This window comes from Bemisia tabaci, chromosome 8, assembly GCF_918797505.1.
Source record: "Bemisia tabaci chromosome 8, PGI_BMITA_v3".
Classification (NCBI taxonomy): Eukaryota; Metazoa; Arthropoda; class Insecta; order Hemiptera; family Aleyrodidae; genus Bemisia; species Bemisia tabaci.
The window spans coordinates 45773980-45787772 of NC_092800.1; the positions used below are offsets into that span (position 1 = coordinate 45773980).

Sequence of the window (13793 nt, forward strand, 5' to 3'; positions counted from 1 at the left end):
TCTTTCGTATTCTACATACAATGTTGATTAAAATAAATGTATTTAAACGCTTGATTTCTGAGCCTATTTATTGAATCATTCGTTGGTTGGGCACTGCTTGACTGCTTGGAAACAATTTTCGTCTGCATGCATATGCAAGTAGATAAACTGTAAGAGCGCCTTCAATTTCGTGACTATGCAACCAGCTGCTCAGAAGTCACAGTGGTTGCAGCCTGACTATTCAAGTAAATAAACTATCGAATCGTCTGCGAGTTTTTGACTGTGAAAAACCAGCCACCCAGGAATCGAAAAGTTGTACTTGTGTCTTCACGTACTTAATTAGACAGTATTAGTGCCCTCAATTTCGTGAATATGCGCAAGCAGTATCTACGGAGTACAGAGGAGTAAAATTGTAAAATATTTGGATTGTATATCATTACGTGAATAAACTGCAAGTCTTTTTTTTAGGCGAAAGCTTTTATTTTCACGATGTCAACTCTCAGATTGCTGACAATGTTTCCTCCTCTTAAACCGAACGTTTAGAGGTTTCCGCGATCGAACAACGAGCGTGAACATCAACTCCAAATCTTCCATTCCATGCTCTGACTCCAGTGTAAAGTCGCGCAGAATGTAGGATAAAGTCACTTTCTCCTCCAGTAAAGCAAATTTCTGACCTGAAAAAAGTTAGAACGATAATTTTGGCGATAGTATACACACTTTTTTTCCTAAAAGTTTTCGCCGATTTTAAGTTCGGCAGCGGGTAGCGAAAGAAAACCAACTTTCATGGGAAAGGGGAGATTGCTTGTTGAAAGGGGATGACACAATTTCAAATTCAGGGTCGTATTCATCGTCGTTCCTTAAACGTCGATCTTCTTGTATCAGCGAAACTCGATTTTAGCATGAGCCCCAGAAATCATGGATTTTTATGTAAAACGGGGTTCACGTGGGAATTAAGCTTCGCCCTCACGTCAGAGACCAGAAGTGAATCCAGCAATTTAGCAACACCGGATCTTCTCCTTTAAACCTATGATAAATGATCGATTCTTGTCGGAGCATCTGGCCCCTCCAAGGATCGATACATTTCCACAGGTTTAAATGGAGAAAAACAATGTTGCCAATTTGCTGGCTCCGCCCATGTCAAATCAAAATTAAAAATCCGCCGAGATTTTTTACCTAATCGATGCGATATATCGCATGCCAGTTCGACCACATCACTTGAGCTTGACGAATCACCTTAATGTAGTTTATAGATTCTACCTTTTTTACAAAATTTCTATCCTTTTTTTTCGCATTATACAGTGTTTGTAATATGATAAATCATCGTAACCTATTTCCAAAGTTTTTGTACCACTAAATTTCACATGGTTGACAAAATTTGCTTTTTTCATGATGGTATGTTGAGTATCCGCTAAAATCTCTCATAGTCACAATATAAATCATTCGGTGCCTCCTAAGAAAAGAAATTTGTTCAAGAGATGACCAGGAATACTCTATGCAATGTGTAAGAATACACTTGAGGTGAAGCTCGGTAATGCGAGAGAAAAAAGGAAATCTTCTTAGAGGCAAAGGGAGGGTTGCCTGTTTTAAAGGGTTGGCAACATTTCACATTCAATCTTTTTGTAGAAGAAACCAGCGAGAGAATATTATTAAGAATTATTAAAACGTTATTTTTTCTTCGTGTACGGTGGCAACTGAAAGACCGCGTTTGACAGAAGGAACCGAGCCGTTTGTTTGGATTCCAGTCAACATTTTAAGGAGTTTACTTCACATTATGTGAAAAATTCACAAAATTTGCACACAAATCCGTACAACCGTTTTCGGTAATAAATTAGGTTGCCCAAGTAAATTACGCAATGGCTATAATGTGGCTCGGTTCTTCTCTGCTGAACGCGGCCCAAGTGTACAGTGAAAAAATAGAACGTAATCAAAGGATGAAAGTTGGACCACATTTTTCAATGGACCACTAGACAAGGTACAAATTTAATCATTCTACTACTTGTTTCTTAACCAGAATTTCACGTAAAACACGATTCGCGAAACGACAATTAATGAAACCATTTCCTAACGAAGATATTAACGTTTTTATTTCACATAGAATACGAGGAATTTGAACTGCCCGCTCACAAGAAACTCAAAGCTGTACGTGAGTCAAATTGCGCACTACAACGGTTTCAGCAAGCTTCTGAATCGAGCAATGTTCATTTCCCATGAGCAATTTGCTGTAGTTGAGCCAAAGCGTCAAGAATGAGGTTGCCAGATTTTTATATCGCAGAGGTTGTCATGATAACGTTGAGCATGAGCGATGTGAATCACGTAGAGCATTGAGTTTTCATGAGCGGGTGGTTTGAATTCACGCATCAAGAATCAATAAATATCTTCAAAAGGAGTTTATTTCTGTAATTTTCGTTGTGTGCAGCGTGTTTTCCGTGAAATTTTGGCTAAGAAACGTGTATCAGAATGCTGAAATGCGTACCTCCTTTGATGGTCCATTACAAACTGTACGATTTCCGGCTTTTTGAAACAACGTATACACCATCATCAGTTTCCCTATGCACTCAAGTGTTTTTGCGGATGAGCCGGGAATTGTAGGGTTCTAATTATTGCAAAATGGAGTGCAATTACCTATGCAGTGTCTGGGCCCGGCAGCAAATGGAACATAAGCGTAAGGATGTCGCCCCGCAGCCTCTTCCGGATTGAAACGCTCCGGATCGAATTTGTCCGGATCCGGAAAAACAGTCGGATCGCGGTGGAGGGTGTAGACAGGAAGGGCTAAGAGCGAGTTCTTAGGTATAATGTAGTCACCTAAAAATCAAATATCCAGTGTAAGGCAAACCAGACATATTGGACATGGACGCACTGCGCAATGCTTGAAGTATCCCTCTAGGTTTGCAGGCGCCATGCGCGCTGGCCGATCGCAACGTGCCACGGGCCACGGCACGGCGCTTTAAGCAAATATTTCACAATAGAGGTTATGCAAAGTATCATAAGAAATTGTAGGTGCTCCAGCGGGGTCCAGGGGACCTTCTCCAGAAAATCTAATTCATCTCAGGAGCAATTCCAAGATATTCTTACGACGGAAAAATTGATCCAACTTCCAACATGAAAGATATGTCATATGCATATACTTTGCAAAATCCATTAAATTTCTTGGTAGAGGCCGAGTAGATTTCTGGAAAAATTCAGGCCCCCTTTTTACGCCCTTGGCAGTCTCTCTCGAGCGCTTTTTCTAGCAATCCAGAGGAACCACACATTGCAGCCAGTGGGTCGGCTCTTCCTTGTCTTCTATGGATGTAGCTTTGTGAGTCAACTTCATAGGGCGTATTTCTGTCAAACGGAACTATGTGCATTATATCGTGAGCCCTGTTATGCACATATTCTTATGAGTCTCAGGGCTCATGTCTTAATACACATAGTTCCGTATGATAGAAATACATCCAATTATCAGCCCGCTGTTGATAATAATCACAAGTAGAGCGGATCCAGCAGGTTGATAACGCTGGTATTTCTTCATCTAGACCTGTGCTGAACAATCGATTCTTATCCGGGCACTAGTCTCTCCAATAATCGATTAATTCCCATAGGTTTAAATGGAGAGAAAACAATATTACTAACCACTTAGGCCCGTCAATAATCAAAAGATTCAAAAAAAAAAAAAAAAAAAAAAAAAAAAAAAAATATCAACATAATCACGTTTTATGAATTTTACCTAATTGCACATCCTGTGTCACCTCTCTTCCCAACATTGGGACGCTTGGAAACAAACGCAGGCTTTCTCTAATCACTTTCTCCAGGTACGTCATTTTTTGTAGATCTCCCATCGTTGGTCTTCGATCTGAATCTTGAAAAATATCGTAGAGCTCTTGGTAACACTTTTCCTGTATAGAATAGAATAGAGAAAAATAAGAATAGAAAGAACTGAGGCGAAAAATTTTATCTTTGACCTTATTATTAAGTCGCTGAGATACAAATGGACTACATTTTGCGATTAGGAACTATGAATTCCGGCCCGTTTTAAAAAGGAAGTATGTGCCAGTAGTTTCCCTATGCACATAAGTGTTTTTTTAGATGAGCCAGAATTCATATAGCTCCAAATCGCAAAATGCAGTCCAAATATATGCGAAGGAAAATCATATGTCCCTCCAATTTGACAAAAGTCTCTGCAGAGCTTTTTTTCAATTAAAATACCCATAATAGTTGCATACTTCTCTGTATTGCACCGCTCAAAATAATGGCTGTCATATTATACTGCCCCTCCCTAGTGTTTATACACCTCTTTTATTGTGGTTTTTTTTCTCAACAGAGGTCTTCTTTTTATCGGTCACCCTCATGTTTGAAACTTTCCGATGGTGAAAGAACGAAACCGCGAATTTTTGTCAGCGGCGTTGCGAACTTCCGGTCCTACTCCATGTTTCCCTTGGAAAACTAGTCAACGTATTCTCTCGACTTCCAGGATTTTTCTCCTTCATTGACAGAATTCTCTGTATAAATTTCAAACTATTAAGTTGATCTCTTCAAAAAATTAAAATAGGAGCGGACGTTTTAAAACATCGTGAAGGAGTAGTTGGCACATAGTTTGGCACATTTGTATATTGGTTCGCTATGCTATTCATTTGTGACTACATTTGAAAAATGTGCATTTGGTTTTCCATAATGGTCCAACTGATGAAATGAATTGTGGTATTCGATAAGTTTTCTCCTTAATCACGGAGATGAAATTTTTATAATTTTTGGTCATTGACTGACAATAGCCGAGCCTGTAACTTCAAATACATGAATGAAGATCCGTGTTTTTTGTGACCACAAAGCGGCCCTTTGAGGGCAACAAAGCGTTCAGCGTGGATTAGGACTCGTGAAGGAATGGAAGAAAGCTCTATTTTACCAAAGTAAATACACTTATTGAATAGTATTTCATGAGTGAAACCTAGTATGTACCTGAATTTCAGGATGGAGCCCGAGGAGAAAGAGGGTGAAGCTCATGGAGTTTGCAGCTGTATCAAATCCCTGAAAAAAGAAGCTGAAGTTCAATTTTCTCATTAACTTTATGACGTTGTCTGTTAAATATACTTTTCTTCAATGAGCCTGTTGCAAACTTATGCCAGAGCAAAAATAAGAGTTGTTACTCATTGAAAATGTCTCAAAAATCACGATGAGCGCATCGGAAAACACTGAAATGCACTCTTCAATTCAAAATCTGCATACGAAAGCGTTTTTTCAAGCTTTCCGCCTCAAGAATTATACCACGACAGTCACGACACAGGTGAAATTTTCGTTAGAGGAGTCATTCCATCCAATCCCTGCTCACAAGGATACTAAAAAATATTCAACAGAGCCAGCAACAATCCGTCAAAACACATTTGACGGGACGATAATTATTCTAATGACCTCATAACAATCGGCGTGTTTACATCCGCATTTTTCTCGTTTTGATAGATATCCGCCTTGATTGACATCGTGCTCTCCGCAACTTGCGCGCGGAAGCGTCGGCCATGTTGAGCAGGGATTGAATGAGGAATGGAACGACTCCTCTAACGATATGTTCACCTGTGCCGTAGTATCCTCTTGAAGCGGGAAACTTAAACAAACGCTTTCTTAAGCAGATTGTGAAGTTAGTGATGTATTTCAGAGTTTCCCGTTGCGCTCATCGTGATTTTTGAGACATTATCTTTGGGGAACAACTCTTATTTTTGCTCTTGCAAAAGTTCGCAACAGGCCCATTTATTGTTCAAATAGATAGCTTTAAACTCATGTTTAGCGTACCAAACTAAAATTTTTAACATATCACTCATTTACAAAATAGTTTTAAGGACACCCTCAGGAAGGGCTCTCTCAAGCTGATAAAGCGCCTTTAAATGTAATCTCCGCGATTAGACGTACATTTGAGAAAGATCAAGTTTCACGGTTTCCTCCTCTGCTTTGCAAAATCGTGATAATACATACAAATAACCCAAATAATTCAACGGAAAGACAAGATTCACAAGACGGATTCACAAGAAAAAGAAAATTAAATCGTCGTTGAATCGTTCTCAAGAGTTTACAGCGTATAATACAAAATCTTTTTTTTTTATTTTTTGTTAAAATCACTTTTTCTCCATATTGATAAGACGGTTGAAACGTTCTAGACATTTCTGTGTGTATTTTTCACCATTTAAACCACTTTTCTCGTACTCGTTTTTCCAGAGTTGGTTGGTTAATACAATAAATTGAAAGTTGATATTATTCGTGAAATCCACTTTGCTTATTACCATTCACATGACTTCGATTGACCATAGAAAAAAATGTTGCCTAGCACAGGAAAATGTACTGAGGACATTCCATGGCTGTGTCGAGTGCGAACCAAAACGCTAAATGGTAAGGCAAAATCACTTGACTATCCATCCAGAATAATGCGCAGATATATGAGTCAGAGCATGCCCGCAAAAAACTTACCCCGAACATAAATGTATTGACTTCGTCTCGCAGATCCTCATCTGTCAACTTTATGGAGTCAGTTTCACTTGCTTGCAATAAAATGTCGATAAATGCAGATTTCTTACGCCCTACAAAAAATATGCGTCAAACTGATGAGTTAGACAAACTTTCAACAATTGAGGGGTTTGGAGGACAAGGCACATAAGTGCAGTTTTTTTGAAAAAAACTGAGATATTAATGACTCAGGTTGAATTGGTCTTAATGCAGATTCTGCGAAAAATTTTCCCCCAAATTCCAATTTTTAAGCATCAAAAAGTCAGTTTGAACTTTCCTTCCGCCGTAAGGATCCTCCTGATTTCGAAACGCCAAGCACGTATTTCTCGAAATAGTAAAAACTGCACCAATGCGCTTTGTCTTCCATGCCCCTCAGTTATAACGTACTTTTGGACTCAAATCTAATTTTAATTTTTGAGGCTCAAAAAAAATTGAAAGAAAATTCAACAAAACAAAGGAGGCAATTTTTTTAATCTCGATTATATGCTTGAAGTATTCTGATGAAGTGAAGGCGTTTCACAGGTAGTTTAGAGTTACTGAATTTGTTTCCAACTCGAGGTATGTTTTAAGAGCATTCTTGCTATCAAGGACCATTGCGCTGTACTGAGGAAAACACAGAGATAACTTTGGAACAAAGCCAAAAACTGTCTCTAATAAAATATGACTTTTTTAGAGAACTTTTGAACTATTCTCTCGCGGAATCCCTCATTTCTTATTTAAACATGGGTATCTTGTCTGGAATTCCACATTGAATTTTACGGAAAGAACCATCTTTTGCTGAAATTTTTAGTGACCAGGTGCCGCATGCAACAGATTTAATGATTTTTTGTCCCTCCGTAAGCAATATAATATTTTCGACTCTTTCATGCATACCTACGTCATCGTCCTCTTCGAGCTTAGAATCCGGCTCCTTGGAGATTTTAGAGTTTTTATTGGTTCTCTTCTGCTTCCCATTACTTATTGCCTTAAAAAAAATGAGATAAAAATATGTGCTAATCATTTCTACGTATCAGTTAAATGATTAGAACAAGTCATTATTTCTCCATTCCTATATTAATTAAAATATCACGAATAAAACATATTTTATTGGAAATTGCTCATCAAGTGGCCGCCATTGTAAGTGTTGAAATTAGAAACTTTTTGATGAGTATTACATGTTTGCAAACGTGATGCAGTAATTTGCGAGCGGTTTCGCAGATGACGTTGTTCAAGCGGGTGATACATTTGAATTTATTTTTAAACATTCAAGATTACCTACACCGAAAGGTCAATTCCCAAATCGCTCTTGTTAAGTTCCACGGAACTTTCTTGAGTAGGTTAAGGTTGCCAGATTGTGTGAGAAAACCCGGATATTTTTCATTGAGCTTCATAGGAAAATGTACTGAATTTTCGGTATAATCTAGTGACAGTAAAGTGCAATATTCTCACTCATTCATTCCAAAAAACTCATACCCGCTCTTTCATCTAATATTATTCTCTCCTTTCAATAATTACCTTGACGATTTTTATTGTAGAGTTATTATTACTTTTATAGTGCTACGCACTAACCTGTAAGTAAGATGGGAAATACCTTGTCTGTTAGCTCAAAAATCGTGTTCAAATCCCTCCAGTGTTTCCGACCCTCAGGTAACAAGAAGAAGATTAGATCGTTCCAGTACCATGGCTTTACGATCCTTTGCATCACCATGTGAGAGACACTAAAATACAACATATACTTGAAATAAATAAAAAAATACATTTTACTAATAATACCCTTGTTATCACCGCAAATGGGGGCTTAAGGGAATCTTTATTTTTATAATTGGACTGCATTTTGCAATTTGGAACTATGATTTCTGGCTCAGTTTAGAAACAACGTATGTACCATTGGTTTCCCTGTGCACATAAATGTTTTTACAGATGAGCCAGAAATTGTAGTTCTGGATTGCAAAACGAAGTCCAATTACGTTTTTAATTTTATTTTTGTTTCCTGGTCGAGGAAGGGTTTGAGACCACTCCGAAAAGTCGCAGGTTTTTATGTATCTGTTTTTAGCGTTCTTTACTCATTGTTTTGTGTTTTTTCTTGTAAAATAATACATGTGTCTAATGGTAGTTACCTAAAATATACCGAGAGCTGAAAGTTTTTTCGGATCTCGGGAATCAGTTTTAGAGCGAAGGCAATACAAAATATAATAGACGGATATTAAAAACGTGATTACCGCCAAACTACGGAAGAAATAACACATTGAAAAATAGGAACTCTGAGCAGGAAAAAACTCTACTGGCGATGACAGAAAGTATCATTGATAAAAGGTTTGGTGACAAACAATCAAGGTTCAGATTTAATTAAGTTTAAGGTTCAGTTTGAAGATTCATAAGAAAAGTCATGAGAACTTGCGAAAAGCGACACTTGGCATGGGCAATGCCCCCGTGCTAAGGATGAACGCAGTATGAACATTCGAGAGTTGCCGAATTTCTTTCGATAAAATGTTTCTTTTTAAAGAAAAATGTTGAATAGTTTTTCCTTGAAATTTTCAGACACTTGAGATCAAATTACAAACAAAATTATATTTGGCAGAAAAAAATTCAAAAAATTTCCTGAAAATTACTGATTTGCCGAAGGAAATTTGGGAACGCCTAAAGGCTCATACGGCGTTTTTCCTTAACACGGCAGAATGGTGAGAGCAGGGCATCTTAAACTAATTACAAGTATCTTAAACACAACATCCACGTCGTAAGCTCTGATTCGAGCCTTTTATGCACTCTCGAAGGCTCACTAAGCAAAATATTTTAGCACAAGCATTTAAGTCACCGGGAGGGTTTCTAAAAATTCCAAAAAAAATTCTAAAAAAATATAAAATACATTTTTTTGAAATTTACATCACATCAAAATGAAAGTATATTTTTCACATTGTAAGCCAGGAAAATTTTCGATTTAAAAAGAAAAAAAATCTTAAATTGGATACATACTTTCACATTTTATTTTCACTCCCTTTTATCATCAGAAAAAGGAAGAATAACTGAAAAATAAACAAATATTTAGTCATTGTATTTAGCATAGAAAAACTTCCAAAATACTTACTCCTCTACTGCTCGGATGTAGTCGTGATTTGGATTGTTCAAGGCATCAACTTTGAATCCCATTGCAATTTCTAAAACATTAAAATTCGAAATTTAGCTGTGAATTTAAAAAAGTAAGTGAGTTTTTAGAATGTGGCTTCAGTTGGAGCTTCAGCCCTCCCCCCTCCCCCCCCCAAAAAAAAAAAATCCGAGAAAATATCGTGAAATCTCATCACTTCCACGTTTGAGGAGGCGGAGAAGGTAGATGATGAATTTGATAGAGAAGTTGATAGCAGCAGTAACAGGCGCACATATCACAGCTGTGCTGATGACTCTATGAAGGAAAAAAATTACGAATGCGTTTTCCCCCTTTATAATGAGTCCAATCATAAAGGGCTAAGACTTTACCTCTCAACTTTTTCGTCTCTAATCTGAATGGCGCTCAACAGTCACTCTCATTTATCATCCATTTCCCGCCAATGTTTGAACTACCTATTTTTTTTTAATAATTCTGTAAATTGGCAAAAGTAAGGAGACTCTATATATCTGCGGAATGTTCCGCTACACCAGCTGAGATACAATATGATGAACAAGATCGAGAAGCAGTGAGCACCCAGTAGAGAAAAAAAACGGATGACCTCCAAAGTAGTGAATCAACTTCTGCCGGAGTCAAGGATTCATTCATTCGAATTTTAGAATCGCCTTCAAAACGAAGGATATGTAACCCCACGACGGCCGAGTTTGAAAAGTTATCGCTCAAAATGCAAGAGGATTTTGAAGGCGCGAATAGTCCCTGAATACAATGGAAGGATACTTAATCCAGTCGAAAAAGAGCATTTCCTTCAAATAAATCTATCAATTACCACAATAGGCGTATTAGAATTTTTATTTTGACCAGGCAATTATCTTTTAGATGTTATTCAAAAATTAAATAAAGTGGTTTTAAAATTACAAACCGCAAATATTGTCCAAAGCAAGCAATCTCATTTTGGAGAACACTTCAACAGGAGTTCCATCGCGATTTTTGCGTAACTGTTGAACGAGTGTGAGAGTATTGTTGATGAATACTTGGCAAAAATCACTCAAGGCCGAGAAGTGAAAAGCAGGAGCGATCATCTTCCTGCGACGTTGCCATGTTTCCCCTGCGAAAAACCCAGAGAATACGTTAAAATTTTAGAGAATTCGAACCTAACTCGAGGTTTGTTAAAAGAAAAATAAGAATAAATTATTCAGGTAGTTGTAACTGTCGCAGACTGACAGTTAAATTGTCTTCTTGTCCAATGCCTTGACCAATATCTTTGTCCAATGCTTTGTTCAGTGTTTGAATCCAATCTATTGTCTTTTCGGCAGACGGACAAACACTTGCTTTCCGAAGATCCGTATATCTTAGAAGACAAAAACGGTCTGAGTTTTATCAACACAGTGAAGTAATATATTGAGTAAAACTGTGATTGAGATATGATTGTTTTCTTAAATTGTAGTGATCAATATCGATTTCGCATATATTCTTATGGGTTTCAGGGCTCGTGTCTTGATGCACGTAGTTCCGTTTGGCAAAAATATATCCTCATATCGATGGTGAAACTGCAGTAATTTATTGCGGCGTTGCAAGATTTCTGTCATGCTTCACTTTCTACATGAAAAACTATACTAAACGTAATTCCTCAAAAACTTCGGTAATTATTCTTATCTCTTTAAAGAAGATTCTGTAAAAATGTCAAGCCATAATGTTGGTTCGGCCCCTTTTTAAAAAAATAAAATAGGACCGGAGATACTGAAATACCGCAATCGAAATACACATGTTTGTAGTTTGTTTCACCGTCAATTTAAGACTTTCTCAATCTGGTCTGCACTATGCTGGACATCTCAGATTCTTTTATCCGCGGACGAGGTCGCACCATATCTTTGTTTCTTTTTTTGTAAATACTGACCTATAATCTATATCCACGCAAGAGCGGATGAATGAAGCATTATATAAGCGAAAAAATGTTCTACTTTCTCATTCGATTCAAACTTCAACAAAATTGCTGTTTCTTGAACTGTGGAGCGTTACCAAATTCTAAGGTTGAGTGAGTGACTCAAAATATTCAGTTTTTTGCCAAAATATAGCTGTGTGATTTCTGTTTACAGTGTTGATTTTTCTGTGCGTGAGCAGAAGAAAAATCTGTAAATCTCCTGGTCAGGAATGCCCGAAAGTTTCCTTTTAAAAAATACAATTTGCTAGTAAAATATTTGAAAAATGAATTAGCCACTTTTCCAGTGGATAAGCGATCCAGTATCTCGCACAGTTTTGAAACTTGGAAAATTTTTAACGGAAAAGTAAAGGATGGAATCAGTTGAATATTTCTTTTTTAATCAGGATTAATACCTAAAATTTTCATGTAGGTATGAAAGCCTTAAAGAAAAAATTGAAACAATATTGAGATGTAAAAGCGTGATGTCTACGCGTATATGGTTCTCGTAAAATTTTATTTAGGTCGGAAACGACGAAATGTGACGTCATCAGCTCTGGATTATGGGTCAATTTCTGCCGAGCTAAGGAAAGACGCAGTATGAACCTCCAGGCGTTGCCAAATTTCGATTGATGAAACACGAATTTCCTGGTAAACTTATGAGTATTTTTCTTCCAATTTTTCAGCTAATATTGTTCGCAATTTCACCTTAAGTCCCTGAAAATTTCAAGGAAAAATATTCATAACTTTCCTCAAAAAGAAACACCTTATTGAAGTGCAATTCTCGATTGTTCGTATGGCGTTCTTCCTTAGCACGGCAGTTTTAGAGTATGAGGAGAGAGCATTTAAAGTACTCATCTGAACTTGTAAGCACTTCGAAAGTTAAGATTGGACCTACCTCGGCTATTTAGAAGTCCAAGTCCGACCCAGACATGTAAAAACCGATAAATATCCGCTTTGGTCTCCACGGCCTTAGCCGTGAAGAATACCTGCACAAAACGAGAATGTATATAGTCGGCCAAAAACGGACAACCTCATTGGAATAGCAACTATCTATAATAGAAAACAATCTTAGAATGGGCACACGTATATTCAAGCATGGCCATGTCTCTTACCATTCGAGATAAAAATTATTTGTAAAAAAATCGTTTATTTTCACAGTTACCTATATTTATCTATCCAGACAGGAGCTCTTGTTGGATCATCCTCAGAAAAAGGGACCTTAGTTCATGAAAGCAATTTTTTTAGTGAACCGTTTTTACGGAGCTGAGTAGAAAAATAACATTTTGAGAATTTGACGGAATAGGTAATGCAACGCCCTTAATAATACGGTGGAGTGGTTTACTTCACTTTTGTGCCATTTTAGGAATTAAAATTACAATATAATATACGCCGGCAACCTCGTTTCTCGATCAAATTGATAGCTTTTTCTCTAATTTTTTTTTTGCACGGCGAAATCGAAACTGCCAGAATTCTGATTAAATTCAACATTTTTGGACAAGATTTTGCCACAAAATATATTTTTAGAATATGTTCTTTCATGCTCTGCTATCAATATACCAATTTTAAGTCTTCACTAAGCTCCTAAAGTCATTGTTGGGCGAAGGTCCCTTAACCCGTGGATGGTCACAGCTCAAATAGTAGGACATATTTTTCATTCTAAGATGTCATTAAAAATCAACCAATGCATAAATTAAATCAAAATTTTGACAGTGTGCCATGCGGCTGTTTATTTATGTATTATTTATTTATTTATTCATTTATTTATTTTTTTTTTTTTTGAAAATTTCGTATGCTTTGCTGAAGAAGAAAAAAAAATCGATAGTAAAATGGCAGAAAGGAAATTGAACTATGAACATCCTGTTTTCTTTACATCCAATCAATTAAGGCTCGTTCCTGCATCAAAACTGACCTCTGGGGTGGTCATTTGAAATCTAAGAAAAATTAATATCACAAAATATACCTCTGCGTACTTGGCGTCTGAGATGAAAACAAATGGGTAGCCTAATATCCACGTTCTGTATATTCCTCCCCAAGTCTTAAAACGCCGGATGGATTCTTTCGGTACATCTGAAATAGAAACAAAATTCTAAAAATGGTAAAATTGATAGAACGTCTCCTTGGGCAAAAACAATTAGGTTGGAGGGAAGGAAAAAGGACTTTAAAATTGGCAATTGCGTCAGGCTTCGTTGCTTAAAATGAGTTCATATTGGGCTTCTAAAACTAAAAAAAAGTTCTGAGCTTCCATAATATTGCTACTGGAATTATTGTACAAAGTGATAGACTTAAAAGAAAAGGGTCAATTTGAGCGATCCTATGGTTGAGATGGGAGGTTTTATGGGGGGGGGGGGGGTGATGGAC

The 13793-nt window shown here is 37.1% G+C and overlaps 1 protein-coding gene across 1 annotated transcript in view; it reads right to left on the bottom strand.

Moving 5' to 3' along the window:
• The window catches only part of LOC109043040 (uncharacterized), a 30422-nt gene that overhangs the window by 15401 nt on the left and 1228 nt on the right, over positions 1 to 13793 (bottom strand). The window contains exons 2-12 of the mRNA XM_072303853.1: positions 13396 to 13502; positions 12331 to 12421; positions 10437 to 10622; positions 9503 to 9572; positions 8012 to 8138; positions 7315 to 7405; positions 6406 to 6515; positions 4912 to 4980; positions 3686 to 3854; positions 2602 to 2781; positions 475 to 653 (exon numbers count right to left, since the gene is read on the bottom strand). Of these exons, the coding sequence (XP_072159954.1) occupies positions 475 to 653; positions 2602 to 2781; positions 3686 to 3854; positions 4912 to 4980; positions 6406 to 6515; positions 7315 to 7405; positions 8012 to 8138; positions 9503 to 9572; positions 10437 to 10622; positions 12331 to 12421; positions 13396 to 13502 (1379 nt within the window). The remainder of the gene's footprint in view (positions 1 to 474; positions 654 to 2601; positions 2782 to 3685; positions 3855 to 4911; positions 4981 to 6405; positions 6516 to 7314; positions 7406 to 8011; positions 8139 to 9502; positions 9573 to 10436; positions 10623 to 12330; positions 12422 to 13395; positions 13503 to 13793) is intronic.